The sequence below is a fragment of the Salvelinus namaycush genome, chromosome 42 (genome assembly GCF_016432855.1).
Source record: "Salvelinus namaycush isolate Seneca chromosome 42, SaNama_1.0, whole genome shotgun sequence".
NCBI lineage: Eukaryota > Metazoa > Chordata > Actinopteri > Salmoniformes > Salmonidae > Salvelinus > Salvelinus namaycush.
Window position 1 is genome coordinate 7000262 of NC_052348.1, and position 23054 is coordinate 7023315.

Consider the following 23054-nt stretch of genomic DNA (forward strand, 5'->3'; position numbering starts at 1 on the left):
ATTCATTATGATTGTAATTCAACTATTTATAGGTTTTGCCCGGAAAGATACGGTTGTTAGTGTTTGTTTAAGATATAAACTGAACGTTTTAATAGCTTGTTTAGGTTAAATTGAAAGACTAATTCATTCTAAATAATAGCGAGTCGATTTCGATGGAATACGTTGTCTTGCTGGAATAACGTATTAAGAATGGAGTCGTATTTAAAATGCTGAATCATAGAAGAGACAGTTACCTAAATCTAAATAATTCTAAATAATAACGGAGAGATACGATAAAGTTGTGCCCATCCGAATGTTTTCATTCTTATGGATTGACTGACATCCGTTATAAATTTAGCGAAGTACGTGGTACTTTTACATTTTGGAGTAGAGAAAGCTGTTAAGTTTGGTTTTGCTCTTGCGATAGACTTAAAGCGGAGCTCGGTTTGAGTAGAGGGTAAGTTGCAGGAGGCAAGTTGGTTTGTTGCTAACTAACGTTGTGATATCATTGTGTAATAACGTAAAACTGTGTCATTACGTAGAATACACAATACCGTTACTCAAATTGATTTGACAGTTGTTCGGGTACAGACTCCCACTCTTTTCTGTACTTCTGGCAGTACAATTTTGATTGAGAGATGTTGATTGATGTTGTAAGTTCTGTTCAAGATCAAACATTCGTGACCAACTATATTCCTTGGGTTTGGCTTGTCGAACCCGTACTACTGCTGCTGCAGTCAGCCAACAATGATTTGCAATTCGCTGAAATTGCTGCTGCCTGGGCACGGGCTGAGCGCCTGCTGCTGACGTCACTCACAATGCACTTTTGCAGCCAGGCAATGATGTTGTGACTGAGGGTGGGACAGAGAAAATTGTTTGTGTCATTTAGAGGGAAAATGCGTGCATTATAGCTTTGAGTCACTTTTCAAAAGTTGCTAAAAGTTCCAAATACATTTAAAAAGTAGCTAAATTTGTCAGGGTAGTCTGAAAAGATGCTAAATCTAGCAACAAAATTGCTAGGTGGGCATCACTGGTTGGTTGTGACTCACTGTGGGCTATATTTGGCTGTGAGCGATTCAGGTCTGAATAGTTGAATCGTAAAAGTTTTGTGATAGTTTCTGGTTATTGATTTTTGGTTTGATTGTTTGTTTAGGTAACACCAGGGAATTGGAACTGAAAGTTCAAGTGTTCTAACGTTATAATCTGTTTCCATTACGTGGAACCATGTTAGGTCGGTAAAGGGGATTGCAGTTTGGGTTAATTTTATTTAGCAAAACAAGCTTGGAGCGCACGTTAAATTAAGTATAATGAACCATTGAGGAAATTTAAAACTAATGATTGGAGGGAGTACAATGGAATTATCATTATTATTAGGTTTTCTTGTAGTCAACGTTTGGGTTCCTGAATCGGGGTAGTCTGACAAAGTGTTTTTTTGGGGAAAAGGAATGCTTCATTCTCTTTCTTTGGAAATGTTTTCCGGGGCTGTAATCCTGAAGGGAGCGAGTGAGTGCGATAGAGGCATGTTTCTACCAAAATTGAAAAGGCCTGGATATGTTCTGTTTGTTTTTAGCCTTTGGGTTTGAAGAGTATTCCATTTTCCTAGAGACACGATATCTTAAAGGGGTACACATATGTGGAATATCAGAAGTTTTATTTTCTGAGTTTTAATTAAACACGTGAATTCTTTTGATAAGGGAATGTTCTGGGAATCTGGGATACAAACTGTAGAAAATGTTTGAGGGGTTTTCTTTAATTTGTATAATATAAATTGAGTAACACGACTGTAAAAGGGTGGTATGACTCTTGACCTCTATCTTGGCTTTTTCCTTTGTGGTCTGATCAGCCTCATGGGAGGGCCATTTGGATAATGAATTTAAGGTCATTTGTGATACTGATTTTAAGGTAAATTGAGTAATTGATAATTATGAACGAGTTTATAGTTCTTTGAGATAGTTGTAATGTTGTCACGTTCCTGACCTGTTTTCCTTTGTCTTGTATTTATTTAGTTGGTCAGGGCGTGAGTTGGGTGGGTTTGTCTATGTGTGATTTTCTATGTTGGGATTTTGTGTTCGGCCTGGTATGATTCTCAATCAGAGGCAGCTGTCAATCGTTGTCCCTGATTGAGAATCATACTAAGGCAGCCGGGGTTTCACGTGTGTTTTGTGGGTGTTTGTTTCCGTGTTAGTGTTTTCACCACACGGTACTGTATAGGTTTCTGCTCTTCGTTTATTTGTTTTGTATTTCAGTGTTCGTTATAATAAATCATCATGAGCACTAACCACTCCGCATATTGGTCCGATCCTTCTCGCCTCTCCTCGTTCGAGGAGGAGGAAGAATATGACAGCCGTTACAAATGTGAACCAATGAGAAGAAAGAAATGGCATAGCCTTGGATTAATGGTAGACTTATGTTAAGTATTTAGAACCTAATCCAGACCAACAGGACAGGGATATATGACATCTGTGGTGATTCAGAATTATTGAGAACATCGAGATAACCTTAATCAACCTATGTAATTACTTTAGAGATGGCCACCATAGACAGGTCATTTTTCCAAAATCTATGAGTTCAGACAGTGAGACACTTAGTCAAGATTTGGCAACAACCCATATTTGATACTGACTATTATGAGAAAGAGCGACAGACAGATAGGAGAAAGGTGTCACACCCTGGCCTTAGTTATCTTTGTTTTCATTATTATTTTAGTTAGGTCAGGGTGTGACATGGGGAATGTATGTGTTTTGGTTTGTCTAGGGGTTTGTACGTTTAATGGGTCAGTGTCTTGTCTAGGTGTTTGTATGTCAATGGCTGCCTAGATTGGTTCTCAATTAGAGGCAGCTGTGGTTTATTGTCTCTGATTGAGAGCCATATTTAAGGCAGCCATAGGCATTTGGGTTTTGTGGGTAATTGTCTATGTTGTACGTTTGTAGCTTGTGTGTGCACTTACGTTTATAGCTTCACGATCGTTTGTTGTTTTGTTTTGTTTTGTTATAGTGTTCGTTGCGTGTTTTTTCCTTTCTCTATAATAAAAGAGAATGTATTTTGCACACGCTGCACCTTGGTCCTCTCTCTCACCCATAGACGATCGTGACAAAAGGGCAGACGGAGGAGCCCTCCCCACACTGCTGAGACCTTGAAGGTTTGGGAGCAGAGAGGAGAAGGTGGGGAAGGGGCCAGGAAATCAGCAAGATAGGAGTGACACAGAATGGGTAGATACCAGTTACTGAGTGAAGACAAAAGGGGAATGAAAGCTTAGTTGGTTTCAGGAAATAAGGTGTTAAACACGGACACATTGCCCAGAAATGATTCGGCACAACAGGCCGAAATAGTAGCATTGACTAGGGCCTGTGAAATAAGAAAGGAGAGAAAGGTTACTGTTTACATAGACAAGCACATATACATCTAAGACCATACAAAGCAGCACAGATAACTCTTAAAGTAGATAAGACACTTGACAGAGAATTGTTTAGATTTGCAGCAATATTGATACAAGGGCGGAGCCATGTATCAAAGGGGGATGGGATAGGACACTTTGTGGCCTATTGGATAATAATAATTTTTTAGAATTATTAGACAGAACACACGAGAAGACTGTTTGTTAACCAAACCTGCATGTCCAAGATTTTATGCTCTACAGGTGAATTACAGGAGAAGGTGATTCACTCAATCCAGTCCCTGAGGAGAATAGACGGGAAGCAGCACCGTTGGGAGGGGCCATACCAAGTACTGGAAGAGCTACCTGGGGCATATCACACATTGCAGGAGGGTATGACACACTGACACTGTCGAACAATCACAGAGTTAGGAGAAGAACCGAAACCAATAGGGTTCGGGGGTTACCTCTCTAACGAAGATTCCCTGACCCCGCCCTACCCTCCCTGTGTGCATTCATAGAAGTGAAAGTATGGGCTGGCCTCTAGATGATGATATGTTCTCCGGGAAAGGGTGGGGCTTTACAGTCGTGCTGATTAGTCTGAGCTGTCTTATTATGGGAGCAATATTCCTAAATACACCATGACCCATCTGAGAATGCAGAAGGTGGTAACTTGACCCATAGTTTAGACGATGAGGATTTTGTATTAACCAAGCATAAGAGATCACTTGATCGGGATAAACAGGAAGTGAGAGTGGAGATTGGGAAGGATGGCTCAGTGGAGTTCTATGTAGACCAAATGGGGTCTCTGACTCCTTGGCAGTCTAGGACTATGAGCCATTATGGAATATATCTGTGCAGGTCCCCGTGTAGTTCATGGACACAGGTCATAGCTCACACACAGAGAGAGAGGGCTACATAGATCCACATACCCAATATGGAAGAAGATGGAGTGTAGTGAAGGTAAGGGTTTCAGTTGATACCCTAGTGCCATTCCGAGAAGAAGAGGTTAGGGCAGGTGGTAGCTCTACAGTCAGCCAGAATACAAGCAGAGCCCCTGACAAAACAGATACTGACAGCAGAGTAGTCCAGAGTCAAGGGCCGGTGCGGATAGTTCAGACGAAAGATCTAAAGGAAGTGATTGAGGTGGAAACTGGTTATGGGGATTCTAACCTATGGTTAGAATGGATTTAGTATACAGCCAGATCAGTAGCGAGAGAAGAATGTTATGTCTGTGCCACAGCAAAACCTCAGTTGACAACTATCCCCTTTCCATTTGATGGAATTGATTCACCCAGGGGAATGGCCTGTATGGTAAAGCTGTTCATGAAGGCAGGGAAGCCAGACAATGACAGTTGCATTGATCTGCATTATCTGTATCCCCATGTGCCCAGGACATCCAGACTTCCCCCTTTGATAGTTACAGGAGAACATTATTATTGTATGGCTCGATACATCACACACGGATGGGACGTATGGGAAGTAAGGACATGCAATAGGACAGAGAATGTTACAACTGATGAGACTATGAGGGATCTGACAGGCTGGTTGAGCTCCGGGGATTTCAGTGAGATAAAGAGGCCAAGGGCTGACATCTGGTGGTTGTGTGGGGGAAAGCACCCTCATCCAACACCATGACATAGTGTTGGCAAGACGGGAAAAAATAAGCTCCCCATCTGGGTCTTTTGACGATAGAGTATATTATATTGATAATATTGGGGTCCCACGGGGGGTTGCCAGACGAGTTTAAAGCAAGACATCAGATCTTAGCAGGATTAGAGTCAAGCATTTTCTGGTGGTCACTCTCAATAAGAATGTGGATCGGATAAATTATATCTATTATAATCAACAGCGCTTCATCAATTATACTAGAGATGCAATAAAAGGATTGGCAGAATAGAATAGCATTGGATATGTTACTAGCTGAGAAGGGAGGGGTCTTTGTGATATTTGGAACAATGTGCTGTACCTTCATCCCAAATAACACAGCTCCAGACGGATCAGTGACCAAGGCCCTGGCTGGTTTAACCACATTAGCTCACGAATTGGCAGAGAACTCTGGGGTAGATAATGCTCCAACAAATTGGTTTGATAGTATGTTTGGGAAATGGAAAAATGTCAAACTCACTGTGTTGTGGGCAACCTTCACCTGTATGAGTGTTTTGGTTCTGTGTGGGTGTTGGTTTGATCCCCTGTGTGAAAGTTTTGCTTATCAGGACTCTGGAGAGGTCAATGACGCAACAGATGGTGAGGTATGGACCGATTTCGAGCTCCGGCCTGTGTGATGACGAATACGGGCCTCCAGGCCAAGGAGATGGCTCCGTTTCTTTTAACTACGAGGAGCCAATGTTGGATGAGACTATTTTTGAGGGTTAAGACTGTTTTTTTTATGAAGATTGTAATAAAAACCTAAACAGGAAGTGTTAGGATACCTAGTGTAGGCCTATAACTGTTATTGATGGATAAGGAATGAAAATAAACATATTGGTTTTGTGAGATTGATTTTGAGTGACATTGACAATATTAATATAAATAGATGTGTAATTTTTTGTAGATGTTTAGGCAATAATTAAAAGAATTCCACCCTGTCACTGTAAAACATGTGAAATGTGTTTGAATCATAGCTGACAAGGAACTGTGGCAGACAACTTATGACCACTGTGAATCTGATAGCAGGGAAGGAGGTCTTCCCACCCAGAGAGGGGAGAAACCGTTGGGCTTGCAATAGATGGTGTAAAATATAGCAGGATATGATAAGCAATGTATTGGTCTGGATTATTCTTGTATACAATTGATGTATCAGTGTGTATTATTTAGTCATTAAGCGTGGATTGATAGGTGAAAATTATCTGTTAATTGAATGATTAGAATATTCTGCCCTGAAACATATAATTGTATGGAATTGATTAGAATGTATAAAATCATAATCAATAAATGTGTAGTCCTAGTCAGAATTAGGGTAAAGACAATATGTCTTTATGGTATTTTAAACACAGACTGTCTGAGCTTGGTGTCGACCTGACTAGAGATTTGGGAGAGAACGGGGAGTACGTCTCAAGGACAAGGTCACTAATCTCTGTCGGCTGGGTAGCAGGACATGTGTGTGCGTATGGTTGTGTATGTGTGTGTGTATGGTTGTGTGTATGTGTGTGTGTATGGTTGTGTGTATGGTTGTGTGTATGTGTGTGTGTATGGTTGTGTGTATGTGTGTGTGTATGGTTGTGTGTATGGTTGTGTGTATGGTTGTGTGTATGGTTGTGTGTATGTGTGTGTGTATGGTTGTGTGTATGTGTGTGTGTATGGTTGTGTGTATGGTTGTGTGTATGTGTGTGTGTATGGTTGTGTGTATGTGTGTGTGTATGGTTGTGTGTATGGTTGTGTGTATGTGTGTGTGTATGGTTGTGTGTATGTGTGTGTGTATGGTTGTGTGTATGGTTGTGTGTATGTGTGTGCGTATGGTTGTGAGAAGTCAGTATAAAATTAATTGTTTTGTATTCTTGACTGTGTGTTGTTGTGTCGTTATATGCCAATGTTTCCTGAGGCTATGGTCTTAGGAGAGGACTTAGTGAAATTTGGCAGTTTTATAAGTATAAATCTACCAAATTAAATAAGGCCTGGCAATTTTTGTTTGTTTTTGCCATATGGTTTACCACACACACACACACCAGCATGCACACACAACTTACTGGTTATGATTATGGGTTAGTGCCGAGGTATCTTAAAGGGGCACACACAAATGTACTGGAAATTTATTGTAAACCTGGGATACGAAATGTATGAAATGTTTGACTATTTCATTAATTAGTCAAATATAGTAAGACACACTTCTTTGAAGGGTTTGTATGACCTCTGTCCTGACTTTCCACTGTGGTTTGATCGCCCTCAATGGAAAGCCATTCAGATGATGATTTGAAGGTCATTTGTAACACTGATATTTATGATGAGGTTCATAGTTCATAGCCATATTTATGATTTGGACCAACGGGAAGAAGGAGAGGGCGTTGCCTTTGAGGCTGTATTAAGACTATTTTCCTTTAATCGTATGGGTACAATGTTTTTCTTTATGGAATTATTAATGGTAGTGATTCTTATTCGATTAGATTTTTTAACACATGACTCACACTGGTGTGAATTACCAGTCCTCTGAGGTTTTGGATTGAAGTTTACACACCTTGAGTGATATGTAGAAGTGTATGGAGTGATATATGAAGGAGTGTATTGTTGTGTTGTATGTTCTGTTTTGTTTTGATACAAATCTCACTAGATTGGGTCTGCTGGATTGTTGGGATTTCTCACAATGGGTTAGAGATCTAACTTCCTGATCCTGTGGCTCTGCGATGAAGTTGACAGTGTGATGGGGAGTATAAGCCAATTTGAAAAAATTGTTTCAGCAGAATGTGTTATTCTCTTTGACATGTGTTTAGAGATTTGTATTAGGAATAAATGGTAAAAGTAATAATTTGTCATAGTCAATAGTTGTCTGGATTTCCTGAATCAGAAATGAACTAAACTGTTGTTCTGATCTCTCTCTCTCTCTCTCTCTCTCTCTCATATCATGAAAAGTGACGTCAGATGGTGTCTTGATGCATGGCAGGGAAAATTCGGCAGAGAACGGTGTGAACCTCAAAACCCCCTCTAACCGTCTGAAGAAGTGCAACAAAAGCGTTCAATACGGCCCTGTCCACACCACTTCCACCGAGAGACCTGAGCCAGCAACCGGTGTACAGCATCCAATCAAAGCTATCAACTGGTTCTTCTCTTGTGTCTTTTCTCTCAGGAGTGTGACAGGAGTCCACCTAGAGTGAGTATGGAGGGAGATCTGTTCCAAACTTCTTTCATGTTGCTGGTATGCTGGTTGACAAATGGACAAGACATAATGGGTGGTAAAGGTGGTGGCAGCCCAGGTGAGACATTATCAGGTGCCATCCACTTTGAAATATGAAGCTATCTGAAAAAGAACCAATGAAGAGACACCAGGAGAATCAGGGCCTGGTTAACTGCACCCATAATTGATTTAGATTTGTCTAAAATTGTTTATTTTGGGTATAAGGTTGATTGTAGAGATCTACACACTGCTACTTGTATAGTAATTTAGATTAAGAATGCATTAAGATACTGATCTGTAATTATAATCATGATAAGAAAGTTAATACTAGAATTATAGGTTCATTATACTGTATGTTAATATAAATGTACATTCTGCCAATGTTGGTGTATGCCAAATTGAGGGTTCTAATCACTGAACAATGTCATTCTAAATTTGGGTTGCATAATTAATTAGGTTTTGATTATGATTTGGAAAATTGAATGATTTTTAAAACTGACGGATTGATTGGTGAATGGAGAGGGTGAACTCTGATCCGGAGAGTGGAACTGATCCTAATCTATTTGATTTATATCCATTACCAAATTACATTTGTGATGATAATGATAATACTCAGGAACTATAGCACGTATGGTACTAATGGATGGTGCTAATGGCACATATAGTCTATAGGAGTGGCCTTATAAGTAGTGGAATCATGATGTTTGTTCTGGGTCATGTTCATTGGGCACCAACGCAATACATTTGACTTAAACCGGGATTCACTACCTGGATTTGTCCAACAAGATATGCTAATTTGTGTTCCTACAGATGGTGTTATGGGGATGGAAATAGTTATTTCCACCATGCTGACCAATGGGGGTATGCTCAGTATCAACAAGATGATTTCTTTCATACTGATGAAAAATGTACTCTGATTTAGATTGCTGGTCATTTGTTAACGACATTCTAATGTTTATATCATTCCCAATGAAGGATCATTTTATGTTTAAGGTTAAAGGCCGTATCGCAAGCGATGAGAATTGACGTTTCTAAACGTTAAAACAAAAGCGTCTCGATTGTAGTTCACATGAGCTAGTCGTGGGCAAAGCTAACAGCTGCTAACTGTAGGGAGAAGGCAGAAGGCAGAATACTGCCGAGAGTTTGAGACCTAGGAGCCCCCCGGTGAGTAGGCCTGAAGAGAGAAATCCAGAGGATGAGTTTAAGTAAGGTAGGATTTCTTGCGTTTATTGCTATGGTCATTAAATTGTACTGCACTGATGGAGCTTAAATCGCGGAAAGTATATGTGGCAGTGGCAGCAGAACAGACATTTTTGGGTGTAAGGGTTTCTCTTTGCAGAAGATCTACAGTTGGTTTTAAGAGAAGGGTTCCATCCTCCCAGGCTGGTGTAGGATCTGGTAAGGCTAAAGTAGTGGGATAAGGGTGGTGTAGAGTTAGGTGGAGGTGCGATAAAAAAAAAAAATCCTTTCCACTTTTTTCTGACAATGTGCAATTCACACTCCGACCTGTGAAAGGCAGCAATACGCAACACAACTAGTCTGCCGGAAACTCACACGAAGAATTAACGGAAGTGAAAAGTGACAAAGAACAATGTCCACGTTAGTGTTTTATTGTTGTTATTTAGATGTTAAAATATGACTAATTTAACTGCACAGCATCACATACTTACGCAATATAGTGTTTAATTCACGTTGGAGACAGGACTTGGTTGATAGACGATATTTATGTATGTACCGCAGGTTAGTTAGCTGCTAACAATGGCTAACTGTGTGGTTTTTCACACTCAAATAGCTTCCATCATGGAGGTGCTAGCGAATGCAGCCGTGGCAGAGATCTGTAAACTCGTAGACGACGACTATGCAGTGTTTCGTTTAGAAATAACTCAAAGCCAGAAAGAAAACAGGACATTACGAAGGAAACTACTGGAACTGAAGGTGGCACGAGAGCGCACAGAGAGGACAATGCGAGAGCGCGTCCTCGCCAGTCGTCCCAGTAGTGTCAAGATCCTCGACCGATACAGAGGAATGGCAAGAGGTACATTTTGCAGAAAAAAGGCAGAGGCTGCGTAATCGGGTCTTGGTCAGTTTTTGGATAGAATGCAATAATTCTCCTGATTACTTAGCTACCTTGAGCAAAGACACAATAGCATATTGTAACCAGATCCCTGATTTACTGTATTTCTTATTACTCATTGCAAACAATGTGATACATGGAACATAATCAGCCTACATCAATCAATAAGTAGTACATACAGTAGTTATAATAAGTGTTACCTTACATCCTTACCAATTCTAGACAGCGTCAATAGTGCACAATATACTGTTGATCATTGACAGTAGTTAACCTAAGCACCTCTTTCCCCCCCCCCAATCACTCTCTCAGGTGAAGGAAATCTCACTGGAGGACACAGGAGCTTTGTGAAGCCAGTGGGACACAATACATGGAGAGATGACCAACCAATCACTGTAGATGAGGGGAGTGGAACCTCAACCCAGCACATTATCATGATAGAGGTTAGTGGAATAGTGTTGCATTGAAAATGGGTTACTATGTAAATGAAATATGGCCTGTTTATTTCTGTAAGGCTCCCCTTAGCTTTTCACTTGTTTACATGTACATCCTCATGTATCTGCCATAGGGGAGTTTGTGAGACTTCCCTACGACATTGTTATCCAATTCAACTAGTTACCGGTAACAACCTCCTCTTCTTGTCAGGCTGCAGATGCAGAGACTGCAGGTCTTGGGGTCAAGCAGGAGAGGTCTGAAGGAGAGGAGGACCAACGACACAGCAGAGACATCCAGACTGGATCGGCTGGAGCGCCATCTTTAGCCACAGCAAACCCCACCACCGCCACCACGCAGCCCAGGACCAGATGCAGCATCACGGAGGTCAGTGGAACGCTGAACGGCATCCGCAAGTCAGAGACCGACACCAAGGCTTTAACTGTAACACAGAGACCAGAGAGCCCAGAGAGACTGGGGCTGGGGAGACTGGGCTGTCCTCCTGCTCTCGGCTCAGAGTATTTACTTTACGGTAACCCAAGCCTGAGGACGGGTCATTCCCATCGAGACGCAGGTGACGTGTTAGAAACTGGCAATGATCCGTCTTGTTCTTACACTACAGAGATGGACCCTGGCAACATTCCCTTGGATTTAGAGACACACACTGATCTGTCTAGAGGGGACTGGAACCAGTACAGTGGTAGTGTATACTCTGAAGGCTGCCGAGATAAGAAAGGGGAGGTTATAGTGGTAGATGAGGTGAAAGTGGAGGGCGACGTTCCACCCACATGGAATCCAGATACTCACTTAGGAGATGGACTCTCACAGGGCAGAGATTTCTTAGATTACAGGGAAAGCTTAGAGACTAATCCAAATGTCGCGACACACTCCCCTTTAAATGACCTCACGGATCGCAACCGAGTGTCCACGTCGATGCGGCCTTCCGATTCACACGGCCGCGTCCTTTTTGATCAGGTATTGAACTCAAACGACAGGGCTAGAGCCCAGGCTCAGGGAGGAGGAGCCACATCAGTCAATAGTAAAGAGAAACGGTTCCTCTGCATGTTTTGTAACAAAGGCTTCAGCTGCCCCCAGAAAGTGGAGATCCACCAGAGGGTCCACACAGGGGAGAAACCCTTCAGCTGTACCCAGTGTCACATGCGCTTTGCTGAGGCTGGCAACCTGAAGCGGCACCAGAGGGTCCACACAGGGGTGAAACCCTTCAGCTGTACTGAGTGTCATATGCGCTTCGCCCAGGCTGGTGACCTGAAGAGGCACCAAAGGGTCCACACGGGAGAAAGGCCATTCGCCTGTAATCACTGCGGGAAGAGGTTCTCTGAGAGGAGATACCTAAGGATACACCAGCAGAAAATCCATTCCACTCTTTAACATAAAAGTAACCATTCCACTCGATAGCTACCTGGCTAGCTAAGTAAACAACAGCTGGAACGATCTAGCTAGCTGTAAAGTTTACAAGTATCCCCACTAGCTGGCTACTAGACAACCAATATAACAGTTGGGCCTAAAGCTTTTTGTTGGGACCCAAGACAAGCAACTCTTGCCTGTATCAGTATTGGACACTAGCAATACTGTGGACCAATACTTTTATAGCAATATAGCTACCTACTGATATAATGGCCCAATGTATTGCACATTGTTTTGATAAGCCGGTTAGAATAAGGCTGTCAAATCATAAATCATAATCTGTACCAAATGCATTGCCTATCAATTAGTGCTGGGCGATATATAGAATTAATTTGATTCATTCGACTTAATGTTTTTGTGCAATATTCCAAATGCCTGTATCGCATTTGGAGTATTGCACAAGTTTTTAGTTTTAGTTTTTCTGAGCGTTTATGTCCCCTTGTTCTGATGTTGTCTTTTTGGTCTCGTTCGCTCCTTCTGTGCTGTGCACCTTCCCATTTACACCAGAGATCGGTATATAACGACGAGATGCTCATGTCTCCCCGCCCTAACAATGGGGGGGGAGTCGTCCCAAAGGCAGGGGACAAGCTTAGGGTCAAAATAAGCGCATACAAACGCATTTGGCTTATTTTGGCGAGAGTGAAACCTCTCCCTTCGCCTCTTTCTCCCAAGCCCCTCCCCCTACCACGCACAACAATAAAGATGAGAGATCACTTCTTCCTCTCTGACAAACGGTTTCAACTCGCTATTTGCATTTGAGGTTTGGTCCAACAGAATCGGTCATATGGACACTGAAACACATGGAGACATTATTTTACTGTAATAGAGGAGAAGGTAACCTTTCGAACCCTGTTTATGTTTCAGCTGCTCAAATTTCGAGCAGAGTAGACACTGCTAAAACGGATGTACCAATGAACATTCATTCTGGAAAACGTATGCTCAGTTTGTCATGCGCATATTACGGTACCACGTATCGCTAGCAGCATTTTTGTCAAATAAAGATTGTTTTACTAGCTGTTTAGTCTGTGTTTTCTAAATGTGGAATAAGCATAAAACAATTTATATAAGGAATTGGCAACTTGTCATTCTGAGAAATAAGGTAGGCCACTTGACCTCAACATCTGAACAAGGTGAACAGGCCGTTCAAACAGTTGGAGACGGACAGAAGGTTGTGTTCATAACAATCCCAACTGTTTGGCCGTGTTAGCTGAATTCAGAGCTTGTGAAATTATACCTAGATCCAAGTTGGCTAAACTTGAAATAGAAATATTAGCTGGCTACTCACTAGCACGTGGGCTTGTGCTAGAGAGATTGTTTATGAGACCGGTGTTCATTTTCTACAATACCTGCTACATTATTAGTGAATGTGCATTATGCAGGGTTCTGGTTAAATTTGTAACAAAAGGACATTTTCATAGACAGACTTGAAAGCCAGATCAGTGATTATTAAACTATTTTGATAAAATAATGAAACTCTTAGTGGTTCTTGTGATTGTGGAAGGCTTATATTTAGCCTAGGTATAACTTCACACGCTCTGAATTCAATAGATTATTGCTGACTGTTTTAAATTAAGTGTATTTCACCTTTTAATTGTACAACAAACTTATTTAGAGAAAATAAATATATATAGTGAATCTCCCATAAGTTTGAAAAAAAAAAATCAAGATATGAGTTTTAAGCAATATCGCCCAGCCCTACTATCAATAAACATCTTCAAATGTATACATATCGTGCACTTCTGCTCTGTTCCTTGTTATTTACTTAGTATTATCAACCTTCAGCCAGATATGACACTGTTGATGTTTATGGAGTACATACATGACTCGTTCTCCGAACAATAACACCTGTGTTCCTGTACCAGAATGTAGTGTATACTGTATTAAAGGTTATAGCCAAGACAGGAGGAAGTGGTGGCTTGTTAGAGCACAGACATGGTTCTAATGTCAGTGGTGCTCATGAGGAACCCTGTAACAATTGAATTGTCAATGTGGCCCCTGTCAAACATTGTAACATTGGGAACCCTCAGTAGTCAATGCGTGATAGGACGCTGAGCGCAGGAGTAGACTAGAATGAACATGTGGGCTTTCTGTACATTCTAATCATTTATTTTCCATTCCATTGTTTGTTCACCTTGTAATTGGTTATGTAAACATGATCAGAACAGGCATGAAATGGTAAACGGAACAAAATATGGACCCATTGTGATGTAGTTTTAGTTTTTTTTCACAATTTCATCCACTTCCTCACTTTCTGTCAATAGTACAATATTGCCGCTTGCTCAACCCCCGGGAGTCCTCAGTCCTGTAAGAGTCATGAAACACATAGTTAGGTTGTTGAATGGTCATCATGTCTGTCATGGATCCGGTCCATACATTACCAGTTTGCTGTTCTCAGTTCAGCCCAGAGAACTGAGAGTCAGGCATCTCTCTCTCTGTATACAGTCAAGACAGTACTGTCACGTTCCTACCCACCGTGTACATCAACACCCAGGTCAAGCCACCCATGATTGTCCAACCTTGTAGTCCTGACTAGGCTACTCTACTCCACCTGGGTGTTGTCGTCCCGACGACCCTACTCCACCTGGGTGTTGTCGTCCCGACGACCCTACTCCACCTGGGTGTTGTCGACCCGACGACCCTACTCCACCTGGGTGTTGTCGACCCGACGACCCTACTCCACCTGGGTGTTGTAGTCCTGACTACTCTACTTCACCTAGGTGTTGTAGTCCCGACTAGGTTACTCTAACTTCACCTAGGTGTTGTAGTCCCGACTAGGTTACTCTAACTTCACCTAGGTGTTGTAGTCCCGACTAGGTTACTCTAACTTCACCTAGGTGTTGTAGTCCCGACTAGGTTACTCTAACTTCACCTAGGTGTTGTAGTCCCGACTAGGTTACTCTAACTTCACCTAGGTGTTGTAGTCCCGACTACTCTAACTTCACCTAGGTGTTGTAGTCCCGACTCTACTTCACCTAGGTGTTGTAGTCCCGACTAGGTTACTCTAACTTCACCTAGGTGTTGTAGTCCCGACTAGGTTACTCTAACTTCACCTAGGTGTTGTAGTCCCGACTAGGTTACTCTAACTTCACCTAGGTGTTGTAGTCCCGACTAGGTTACTCTAACTTCACCTAGGTGTTGTAGTCCCGACTACTCTACCTTCACCTAGGTGTTGTAGTCCCGACTACTCTACCTTCACCTAGGTGTTGTAGTCCCGACTACTCTACCTTCACCTAGGTGTTGTAGTCCCGACTACTCTACCTTCACCTAGGTGTTGTAGTCCCGACTACTCTACCTTCACCTAGGTGTTGTAGTCCCGACTACTCTACCTTCACCTAGGTGTTGTAGTCCCGACTACTCTACCTTCACCTAGGTGTTGTAGTCCCGACTACTCTACCTTCACCTAGGTGTTGTAGTCCCGACTACTCTACCTTCACCTAGGTGTTGTAGTCCCGACTACTCTACCTTCACCTAGGTGTTGTAGTCCCGACTACTCTACCTTCACCTAGGTGTTGTAGTCCCGACTACTCTACCTTCACCTAGGTGTTGTAGTCCCGACTACTCTACCTTCACCTAGGTGTTGTAGTCCCGACTACTCTACCTTCACCTAGGTGTTGTAGTCCCGACTACTCTACCTTCACCTAGGTGTTGTAGTCCCGACTACTCTACCTTCACCTAGGTGTTGTAGTCCCGACTACTCTACCTTCACCTAGGTGTTGTAGTCCCGACTACTCTACCTTCACCTAGGTGTTGTAGTCCCGACTACTCTACCTTCACCTAGGTGTTGTAGTCCCGACTACTCTACCTTCACCTAGGTGTTGTAGTCCCGACTACTCTACCTTCACCTAGGTGTTGTAGTCCCGACTACTCTACCTTCACCTAGGTGTTGTAGTCCCGACTACTCTACCTTCACCTAGGTGTTGTAGTCCCGACTACTCTACCTTCACCTAGGTGTTGTAGTCCCGACTACTCTACCTTCACCTAGGTGTTGTAGTCCCGACTACTCTACCTTCACCTAGGTGTTGTAGTCCCGACTACTCTACCTTCACCTAGGTGTTGTAGTCCCGACTACTCTACCTTCACCTAGGTGTTGTAGTCCCGACTACTCTACCTTCACCTAGGTGTTGTAGTCCCGACTACTCTACCTTCACCTAGGTGTTGTAGTCCCGACTACTCTACCTTCACCTAGGTGTTGTAGTCCCGACTACTCTACCTTCACCTAGGTGTTGTAGTCCCGACTACTCTACCTTCACCTAGGTGTTGTAGTCCCGACTACTCTACCTTCACCTAGGTGTTGTAGTCCCGACTACTCTACCTTCACCTAGGTGTTGTAGTCCCGACTACTCTACCTTCACCTAGGTGTTGTAGTCCCGACTACTCTACCTTCACCTAGGTGTTGTAGTCCCGACTACTCTACCTTCACCTAGGTGTTGTAGTCCCGACTACTCTACCTTCACCTAGGTGTTGTAGTCCCGACTACTCTACCTTCACCTAGGTGTTGTAGTCCCGACTACTCTACCTTCACCTAGGTGTTGTAGTCCCGACTACTCTACCTTCACCTAGGTGTTGTAGTCCCGACTACTCTACCTTCACCTAGGTGTTGTAGTCCCGACTACTCTACCTTCACCTAGGTGTTGTAGTCCCGACTACTCTACCTTCACCTAGGTGTTGTAGTCCCGACTACTCTACCTTCACCTAGGTGTTGTAGTCCCGACTACTCTACCTTCACCTAGGTGTTGTAGTCCCGACTACTCTACCTTCACCTAGGTGTTGTAGTCCCGACTACTCTACCTTCACCTAGGTGTTGTAGTCCCGACTACTCTACCTTCACCTAGGTGTTGTAGTCCCGACTACTCTACCTTCACCTAGGTGTTGTAGTCCCGACTACTCTACCTTCACCTAGGTGTTGTAGTCCCGACTACTCTACCTTCACCTAGGTGTTGTAGTCCCGACTACTCTACCTTCACCTAGGTGTTGTAGTCCCGACTACTCTACCTTCACCTAGGTGTTGTAGTCCCGACTACTCTACCTTCACCTAGGTGTTGTAGTCCCGACTACTCTACCTTCACCTAGGTGTTGTAGTCCCGACTACTCTACCTTCACCTAGGTGTTGTAGTCCCGACTACTCTACCTTCACCTAGGTGTTGTAGTCCCGACTACTCTACCTTCACCTAGGTGTTGTAGTCCCGACTACTCTACCTTCACCTAGGTGTTGTAGTCCCGACTACTCTACCTTCACCTAGGTGTTGTAGTCCCGACTACTCTACCTTCACCTAGGTGTTGTAGTCCCGACTACTCTACCTTCACCTAGGTGTTGTAGTCCCGACTACTCTACCTTCACCTAGGTGTTGTAGTCCCGACTACTCTACCTTCACCTAGGTGTTGTAGTCCCGACTACTCTACCTTCACCTAGGTGTTGTAGTCCCGACTACTCTACCTTCACCTAGGTGTTGTAGTCCCGACTACTCTACCTTCACCTAGGTGTTGTAGTCCCGACTACTCTACCTTCACCTAGGTGTTGTAGTCCCGACTACTCTACCTTCACCTAGGTGTTGTAGTCCCGACTACTCTACCTTCACCTAGGTGTTGTAGTCCCGACTACTCTACCTTCACCTAGGTGTTGTAGTCCCGACTACTCTACCTTCACCTAGGTGTTGTAGTCCCGACTACTCTACCTTCACCTAGGTGTTGTAGTCCCGACTACTCTACCTTCACCTAGGTGTTGTAGTCCCGACTACTCTACCTTCACCTAGGTGTTGTAGTCCCGACTACTCTACCTTCACCTAGGTGTTGTAGTCCCGACTACTCTACCTTCACCTAGGTGTTGTAGTCCCGACTACTCTACCTTCACCTAGGTGTTGTAGTCCCGACTACTCTACCTTCACCTAGGTGTTGTAGTCCCGACTACTCTACCTTCACCTAGGTGTTGTAGTCCCGACTACTCTACCTTCACCTAGGTGTTGTAGTCCCGACTACTCTACCTTCACCTAGGTGTTGTAGTCCCGACTACTCTACCTTCACCTAGGTGTTGTAGTCCCGACTACTCTACCTTCACCTAGGTGTTGTAGTCCCGACTACTCTACCTTCACCTAGGTGTTGTAGTCCCGACTACTCTACCTTCACCTAGGTGTTGTAGTCCCGACTACTCTACCTTCACCTAGGTGTTGTAGTCCCGACTACTCTACCTTCACCTAGGTGTTGTAGTCCCGACTACTCTACCTTCACCTAGGTGTTGTAGTCCCGACTACTCTACCTTCACCTAGGTGTTGTAGTCCCGACTACTCTACCTTCACCTAGGTGTTGTAGTCCCGACTACTCTACCTTCACCTAGGTGTTGTAGTCCCGACTACTCTACCTTCACCTAGGTGTTGTAGTCCCGACTACTCTACCTTCACCTAGGTGTTGTAGTCCCGACTACTCTACCTTCACCTAGGTGTTGTAGTCCCGACTACTCTACCTTCACCTAGGTGTTGTAGTCCCGACTACTCTACCTTCACCTAGGTGTTGTAGTCCCGACTACTCTACCTTCACCTAGGTGTTGTAGTCCCGACTACTCTACCTTCACCTAGGTGTTGTAGTCCCGACTACTCTACCTTCACCTAGGTGTTGTAGTCCCGACTACTCTACCTTCACCTAGGTGTTGTAGTCCCGACTACTCTACCTTCACCTAGGTGTTGTAGTCCCGACTACTCTACCTTCACCTAGGTGTTGTAGTCCCGACTACTCTACCTTCACCTAGGTGTTGTAGTCCCGACTACTCTACCTTCACCTAGGTGTTGTAGTCCCGACTACTCTACCTTCACCTAGGTGTTGTAGTCCCGACTACTCTACCTTCACCTAGGTGTTGTAGTCCCGACTACTCTACCTTCACCTAGGTGGTGAAGGTATTTTAGCAGGGTTGAACAATCATGAACGGTGACCTGATTTGCATTTTGTGGGAGAGAGAGAATCCTCTGTTTTCTGGGCATGTGTGAGTTATGTTATTTACAGTGACATAGGCCTACCTTCACAATAAGCTACTCAAATGAATGTGTACACTGCATTCTTCAGGGCAAACTTCAGTGAGGCTGAATTATTGTCTGTTGACTCCTGAAACAGACTCAAAGGTGGAGTTAGTGAATAGTGACATTGTCTGTCTGTCATGGATCAATGTAAAACCTAAATGATATGAACTTAACAATGATATACTCAAGTATTCTAAGTGGAGAGGAAGGTGTATGTCTTGGTCATGGTTTCTATTCTGTAGCCATGCAGAGCAGAAGGGGCTGGGATGGGTAGCCGAAGAGAAAATGGCATATAAGGCAACTACAATATTAGTTATCGCATGTGATGCCTGTTGGATACGACAGAATGTTAATATGCCTAACACAGAAGCACAAAATTGAGGGAAACACTCAATCTGTCAACTTTGAAAGCAAGCTTTTTGGATAATTATAACTGTTTGGTCCTTACACATTTTTTAAAATGTTATTTAGGTTTAGATAATTGATGTTAAAGGGTAAAAAAATTAGAAGCAAAAGACAATAAATTAAAAAATAAAATTGTTTGACAACCCTGGCGTGTAAGCTTTTAAATGATATCAAACTCAACTGTGATGAAGACATGTCTCATGTTATGCTAGGGTATGCAAAATGGATCAACTTTGAGCACCTCTCCTGAATGTTTTGGCACTTAGGTCCAAAATGTTACTTTCTGACCACTTCTACCATGGGCAAATATGTATGAAAAGTTTTGTTCAAATCAAAAGGGATGTGGTCAAAAAGTGATTGAAATCAAAAGGAATAACCTCAAATCAATTAATACATTTGCATAATATCAAATCAACTAACATAGTACTCATAGCAATCCCTCATTGCCCAATCAGAAGATGCTTAATAGCAGGGTGCTCATATCAGATTTCTTGATCCAACATCCTCTCACTCTGTATCTCTTAGTCAGTAGACATGGAGGATGGGAAGCCTGATCTGCTGGTGGTCAAAGAGGAGACAGTAGAAGACGGACCAGAGAGCATTGATCTGCTGAGTGGACTAAAGATGGGGGAGCAAGGTAAGGGAGAAATGCATATAGCCTACATACAGTAATAGAGCTTTAATGGGAATAGTGATGCACCTGGCTGTTTTTTCTGAAACCAGTACAACTTATGTTTACATAATGTATGAACTTGACCAGGTAATTGACTCAATTTCATATGTAGAGTTTTTGTCAAATCTATTTTGTAACCTCTTCCTGCAGGTGGTTGGCTGGAGGCAAACAGAGGAGACTGGGCCGCCATCTTGGATTCCCAGACCCAGATGGGTGCAGCCAGGGGACAACATCACTGAGAAGGCCAGGACCAGAGGTGACATAGTGGATGATGGGACAGCGTCCTCAACTCTGGGCTGGGGAAGAACACTGTTAACCACAGACAGAAACAGACAGTCGAACACAAAACAACAACCAAATGTAGTATCCATTACAGCAGACTGGCTGAGACCAGGGAGAGGTTTAGATTTTGTCTGTGGGGATGGGGAGGTGTCAGTATGCGGCGGGAGAGAACAGACACAGCCTGGACTAGCGATGCTCCATCCTGCTCCTATAGTTGTGATTCAGAGAGACTGATTGGGCCTCAGGTTAACCCCATAACAGGTGCTGCCTTCAGTCTGCCTTCTATAGGATCTATCAACTGGAACATGGACTGTGTGACAATACAGACACTCCCTGGCCTTCATCCTCCTCACACTCTCCTTATGTTAAACCAGAACTCAGACAATGCCTGTGCCTCAACACTCAGTAGCTACACAAGCCCATTGACAAATGACAGTAGTAGAGACGGAATCAGTAAAGGTGGCAGCGCCAAAGAGAATTGTTTTCCGTGTTCGTTCTGTGGTAAAGCCTTCAGTTTTCCCAAGCAGGTGGAGATGCACACAGGGGAGAAATCATTTGAATGCCACATGTGCCAGGCCAGTTTCTCCCACTAGTCCAACCTGAAGAGGCACCATAGGGTCCACACAGGGGACAAATCATACAGCTGCCCCCAGTGTGAGAAAAGGTTCTCATACCAGCACCAGCTGAAGATGCACCTGACGGTCCACACGGGAGAGAGGCCATTCGCCTGTACACACTGCGGGAAGAGGGTCTCAGAGAGGAGCTACCTCAGGATACACCAGCAGAAAATGCACACAGCCCATGTATAGAGTATTATGACATGTAATGTAGTACTAGTTAGTTTGTAGTTAAATCTGTTGGTTTTAGATGTAGTAGTCAACTGGATGTGGTGAACTGAGCAAAGAATGAGTATGATGAGGCAGAGTAGATGATATGGTGATGGTTGGTGGGATGGTGTCTGTAAAAAAGCTTCACGGATGAAGAGTGACAAACTTGTCCTGTTTTTTGATGTGGGTGTTTTATGAGGAAATTATATTGCCTTAATTCATGTTTACTTGACATGAAGGTGTTTGTAATGTAATGTTGAGCCTTTTCCAAAGTATTCTAACATTAATTTAATTAAAGTGAGGGTACCAGATTTACAGAAAAAGATAGAATATTGTGCAATAAAAGTACTGTACTTCACGTTATGTGAGTGTATGACCATTTCGTTCAAATTAAATACAAAATTGACTGTGCAGACTGGTTATTTTTGTATCATTGTAAGGACTTAAAGTTTCCCTTCTCTCAGTCAAACCAAAACATACTTAATTCTTGAATCAACACGTATGGAATTTTTTAAAATAAACTCCAATGACTCCATATTGTTAGGTACTTGAATCAGTGTTAAAGATGGGCTTGACTGTGGTTAACATTTTATAATATCATGTTTCTGTGTCTACAGCAAAGAGTTTCTTATGCTCTTTTGTACAATTTGTTTGCCGTCTGCAGTCCATGAGGACCTGCTGATATCCTGTGTTGCTATCGGGAGGAGACTGGACCTCTGTAGTGGCTGGTTACAAACCCTGGCCCCAGATCAGGACCCTGGAACAGAAGCCTTCGATCTTCCTTCCTGAGTTGGAACCGGGACCAAACCACAACTGACAGTCTCCACCACACAGAACACAACCAGTGGACAGGTGGACTGAGCAACCTCAGACCTTGCAGCCCAGACCCTTCTCTTCACAGTCTCAGTGCAGGGATGGAGCAGGGCCTGGGTCCTGATAGAGACCCTCCTGTTCCTATGATACAAACACCACAATATCCATGATGAGCAGAGAAGGTCACCCTGGGCTTCAGCTTTTACAGAGAGTGGTGGGAGACCCTCCTGGTGGTAGTCTATCGGGAAGTCTGTCTTCTCCTTACCTCAGGCTTTACCCCACCAATGCAGACAGGGTCAGGATGGGTGTTCACCACGAGCCTAGCCTATAACACAGCACACAGCCCAACAACACCCAAACAATGGCTAGAGGTCAAGGAGGGAGCTCAAAGACTAACCACCTGAGGTTGGTGGCTCCTGCTTCTACCTCCTCTGGTGTCATCGGTTCACAATTTGGGAGGCTGAGCATTAGGACATATGCCGACAAGCCATACGCCTGCCCCACGTGTGGAAAGCGTTTTACTGAGGCGAACTATGTGAAGAAGCACCAGACCATTCACATCAAGGAGAGGCGCTTGAAGTTCAAACTATGTTACAAGAGCTTCTCCTTCCGGAGTAACCTAACCAGACATAGGAGTGTCCACAATGGTGATGAATTGTAGCAGTGTGGCTTGAGATATATTATAGTTATCATCTGAAGTGTCTTCTGGTAAGAGTTGTTTTGGATTACTAAATCCCTCAGTTGAGCACATGGGTATTCTCACATGATACAGACTTGTTGTTTGGTGTGCTGGCATAGCATGCTCCCTCAATTTGAGACATTTTACATTTTACATTTAAGTCATTTAGCAGACGCTCTTATCCAGAGCGACTTACAAATTGGAAAGTTCATACATATTCATCCTGGTCCCCCCGTGGGGAATGAACCCACAACCCTGGCGTTGCAAGC

General features: G+C 43.4%; 2 protein-coding genes across 5 annotated transcripts in view; both read left to right on the forward strand.

Moving 5' to 3' along the window:
• LOC120034800 (zinc finger protein 716-like) overlaps positions 1-23054 on the forward strand; it is a 160295-nt gene that overhangs the window by 23973 nt on the left and 113268 nt on the right. The gene's annotated exons all lie outside the window — the stretch shown is intronic.
• Positions 9743-23054, forward strand: part of LOC120034805 (zinc finger protein 184-like) — a 69426-nt gene continuing 56114 nt past the window's right edge. The window contains exons 1-4 of one of the 3 annotated variants that reach the window (XM_038981437.1): positions 9743-10212; positions 10561-10691; positions 10894-11067; positions 20037-20148. In XM_038981437.1, coding sequence (XP_038837365.1) covers positions 9936-10212; positions 10561-10691; positions 10894-11067; positions 20037-20148 — 694 coding nt within the window. In that variant the 5' untranslated portion in view covers positions 9743-9935. Of the gene's footprint in view, positions 10213-10560; positions 10692-10893; positions 13119-20036; positions 20149-23054 lie in introns of those variants that run through there. The other 2 variants (XM_038981436.1, XM_038981434.1) reach the window with 2 other exon arrangements.